General features: G+C 43.1%; 1 protein-coding gene across 1 annotated transcript; it reads right to left on the reverse strand.

The window, feature by feature from the left end:
* Positions 1 to 2,177: 2,177 nt before the first annotated feature.
* Positions 2,178 to 3,355, reverse strand: LOC133863232 (uncharacterized). Its single transcript, XM_062299195.1, has 3 exons — positions 3,245 to 3,355; positions 2,717 to 3,100; positions 2,178 to 2,597 (listed from the first exon to the last, which is right to left on the reverse strand). Exons 1-3 carry the CDS (start codon positions 3,353 to 3,355, stop codon positions 2,178 to 2,180), a joined length of 915 nt encoding a protein of 304 aa, XP_062155179.1.
* Between the last annotated feature and the right edge of the window lie 1,310 nt (positions 3,356 to 4,665).

Raw genomic sequence — 4,665 nt, forward strand, 5'->3', positions numbered from 1 at the left:
CAAACATCAAACAGCTCCACAATCAGGATCGGGTTCAACGGCATCATATTCCTTCTTCCAATACTCCCTAATTTCTGGCATCGCTCGCAAGCTGAACAGTAAGCATGGGCATCACGAAAAATGGATGGCCAATAGAACCCACTTTGAAAAATCTTCGCAGCGGTCTTTTTAGAACTGAAGTGGCCTCCACATGCATGATCATGGCAGAAGGAGATGACATTTTGCTGGTCACTCTCAGGAATACATCTCCTTATAATCTAATTTGGGTAGTATTTGAATAGGTAAGGATCATCCCAAAAAAAATGTTTTACCTCAGCCAAGAATTTTGATCTGTCATGCCTGGTCCAATGAGAGGGCTTCTGGCCGGTGATAAGATAGTTCACAATATTTGCGAACCACGGTGTAGGAGTCTGGGAGATGTGCATCAGTTGTTCATCAGGGAACGTCTCAGTAATGGGCATAGCGTCTTTAGTGAAGTCTACAGTCAGCCGGGACAAATGATCTGCTACCACATTCTTGGAACCTTTTTTTATCCCGAATTTCAATGTCAAATTCTTACAGCAACAGGATCCACCGGATGAGACAAGATTTAGCATCTTTCTTGGACAATAGATACTTCAGAGCAGTATGATCCGAGTAGACCAATACTTTAGACCCTAGCAGATATGATCTAAACTTATCCAGAGCAAAAACGACAGCTAATAACTCATTTTCAGTGGTAGAGTAGTTAAGCTGTGCGTCATTCAAGGTCTTGCTGGCATAGTAGATGACATGAGGAAGCTTCTCCACTCTTTGCCCCAACACAGCTCCCACAGCATAACAGAAGCATCACACATTATCTCGAATGGCACAGTCCAATTAGGTGGCTGAATGATTGGTGTGGAAGTTAAGGTCTTCTTCAGACTTTCAAAGGCTGCATGGCACTCTTCATTGAAATCAAAGGGGGCATCTTTTGCAAGGAAGTTGCATAGAGGTCTTGCTATCTTACTGAAGTCCTTGATGAATCTTCTATAGAACCCAGCATGGCCTAGAAAGGAGCGAATCTCTTTCACTGTCCGCAGTGGCAGAAGGTTGGAGATCAGATCAACCTTGGCTTTGTCAACCTCAATACCTTTGTGGGAAACAACATGCCCCAAAAACAATCCCCTGTTTTACCATGAAGTGGCATTTTTCCCAATTTAGAACCAAGTTTTTCTCCTTACATCGTACCAATACCAAGGTAAGATGGTGCATGCACTCCTCAAATGAAGATCCAAAAATAGAGAAGTCATCCATAAATACCTCAAGGTGACGTTCAACCATATCTGAGAAAATGTTGATCATACACCGCTGAAAAGTAGCAGATGCAATGCACAAATCGAAAGGCATACGGCGATAGGCAAACGTACCGAAGGGACAAGTAAAAGTGGTCTTCTCTTGATCTTTTAGATCCATCAGAACTTGATTGTAGCCAGAGTAACCATCAAGGAAACAGTAATAGGCATGGCCAGCCAACTCTCCACCATCTGATCTATGAAAGGTAAAGGAAAGTGGTCTTTCCTTGTGGCAGAATTCAGCTTTTTGTAGTCGATGCACACCCGCCATCCCGACTGAACACGAGTTGGGACCAACTCATTCTTCTTGTTCTTGATTACTATAATTCCAGCCTTCTTGGGCACCACATGAATTGGACTCACCCATTTACTGTCAGAGATTGGGTATATGATACCTGCATCCAGAAGCTTGATTACCTCTGCTCGAACTACCTCTTGCATGGCTGGGTTCAACCGTCTCTGTGACTCACGAGAGGGTTTAGCATTTTCATCCAGGTGAATCTTGTGCATCACCACTGCAGGGCTGATGCCTTTTATGTCTCCAATTGACCACCCTATGGCTTCTTTATGTTCTTTCAATACATTCAGCAATTTCTGTTCTTGAGTCTCATTTAGGTCAGCGGCTATGATCACCGGTAGAGATTCAAACGGGTCAAGATATTTGTACTTCAGAGTGTCAGGCAGAGGCTTCAGTTCCCGCTTGGTAGGCTCAACTGCTGATGGAGATGGATCAGGGGATGATGTCTCAGTGGTTTCCCCGATGTCAGTTTCTGTCTCTGGAGTTGAGTCCAACAAGGTGTCAGCTTGCTCAAGTAATGTTTCCAGGTCCATGTCACCTCCAAATGTAGTAAGGCACGTTCCCAACTAGTCTTCAACAATTGGCTCGTTGACAATCTCTTCCACTATCTCTTCTGTTGCGTAAGCACTTCTGGCCCTTTCATAATCAAATGGCTGCCTGCTGATATCAAAAATATTGAGCTCCACTATCATGTTCCCGAAAGATAACTTCATGACTCCAGTCCTACAGTTGATTAGCGCATTAGCCGTAGCTAAAAAGGGACGCCCTAGTATTACTAGAATCTGAATCTCCACATTCATAACCGGTTCTGTGTCTAAAACGATGAAGTCCACAGGGTAGTAGAACTTATCAACTTTGATCAGAACATCTTCAATGATTCCCCTTGGGACTTTCACAGATCTGTCGGCCAGCTGAAGTGTCACTGAAGTGGGTTTTATCTCACCCAATCCCAATTGGACATAAAATGAATATGGTAAGAGATCACACTGGCCCCCAAATCTAATAGCGCTCTTTCAACTTTGCTGTCACCTATCATGCATGCAATTGTAGGACAGCCAGTGTCTTTGTACTTGAAAGGGATCTTACACTGAAGAATAGAACTGACCTGCTCAGTAAGGAAAGCTTTCTTGGGAACGTTTGTTCTTCTCTTGATGGTGACCAAATCTTTCAAAAATTTGGCATATGAAGGCACTTGCTGGATGGCATCTAGGAATGGAATGTTAATCTGCACTTGTTTGAACACTTCCAAAATGTCATCGAACTTTGAGCCTTTCTTGGGAGCCGTAAGTCTTTCTGGAAACGGAGCTTTGGGAACAAACTTCTGGGGACTCTTTTTAGCAATTGGAACAATAGAGTCTGGTCCAAGATCTTTTTCAGGCTTTTCATGGTTTTCCTCATCTTTAGCTGCCTCCGTGGCTTCTTTAGGCATAGCCACTTGGTTATCCGCTTGCCTTCTAGACCTTAAAGTGGTGATGGCTTGCACATGCTCCTGTCCATAAGAAGGGAAGGATGTATTCCCAATAACGAATTGCCCTTATGGGTTGGCAACTGGTTGACTCTAGAACTTTCCTTTTTCTGTTTCCCCCATTTGATTGGCTAATTGGCTAATTTGCCCTTCAATCTTAGCAATAACTTGATGCGTGAATTGCTTTGAATCCATGGAACCATCCTTAAGTTCTTGTATAGTCTGACTATTGCTTATAGTGGCGGTCTTAATCTCTTGTATAGTCTGGCTATTGCTCATAGTGGCGGTCTTAAGCTCTTGTACAGTCTGGTTAAGCCCTTGTATATTCTGGCTACTTGCCTATATGAATGCTTTGACTGTGTCTTCAAATGATGATTGTGGTTTCGGTGGTGGCACTTGAGTGGTAGACTGAAAAGCAAGAGGTTGGGCTTGGTGAGATGACTAAAATTGATTTTGAGCCTGTGAAGGGAATCCAGAAGGATATTGATTATGAGCTTGAGTTGATGTTCCTCCTTGATTTTGCTTCCAGGAGAAGTTGGGATAGTTTTGCCTCCTGGATTGTAAGTCTTAGCAAAAGGTCCACTTGTTGGTTTCCTATAATCATTGAAGGCATTGACCTGTTCCGGCGAATATTCAGCACCTGTTGACATAGATGGGTAGTTTTGAGTAAAGTGCATCAGGCTGGCGCATAAATAACATACATCAGCTTGATAAATATTTGTTGTAGTTACTGGCTTGTTCAGAGCAAGGGCTTCAACTGTACGCATGATATCCTTGAGTTGCCCCCTGATATCTTCATTGTCCCTCACCTCATAGAGTCCTTCCTTCTTGGTGGTAGTGGAACATTTACCCCGACGACTTGAAAAATCCCACCATTGTTATCGGACAGTTCATCTAGAGTCTTATAAGCTTCTTCCCCTATAAGATTCAAGAACCCGCCACCATTCATGGACTTGATCATGTAACGCTCCGGTTGAGTCAACCCATTGTAGAAAAATTGAATGAGCCTCCAAGTCTCAAAGCCATGGGGAGGACACTTCATAGTCAGCTCTTTAAACCTCTCCCAGCTATCACAGAATTTCTCGTCTTCCTCCTGACAAAAAGTGTTGATCTTTTGACGAAATTCATTAATCCTCGATATTGGGAAGAATTTGTTGTAGAACTTGGTCAGTAGAATTTCCCAGGAGGTGATGGACTCAGGCAGGTTGGAATGTAACCAAGCTTTTGCCTTACCATGTAGGGAAAAAGGAAATAGCCTGAGATGCACTGACTCATCTAAGAAATTTTGAAACTTGAAAGTATTGCACCTCTCCAAAAATTCCTTCACATGCCCGTAAGGATCTTCATTCTCTAAACCATTGAAAGTAGGAAGGATTTGAATTACATTCGGCTTCAAATCAAAATGAGTAGCATTAGTAGCAGGCAACACTATGCAGGATGGAGTGTTGGTCGAGATGGGTGCAAATAATTCCCTGAGGGTCCTGGGTGGATCCACATTCTGAAGCGGTTCTCCCATCTCAACAAACTTTTCCGACTCAGACTCGGAATTTTTTAGCAAGCTTAGATTTTCTTGAGCTGTTCTTTCAATC

This window comes from Alnus glutinosa, chromosome 3 (assembly GCF_958979055.1).
Source record: "Alnus glutinosa chromosome 3, dhAlnGlut1.1, whole genome shotgun sequence".
In the NCBI taxonomy this organism is placed as follows: domain Eukaryota; kingdom Viridiplantae; phylum Streptophyta; class Magnoliopsida; order Fagales; family Betulaceae; genus Alnus; species Alnus glutinosa.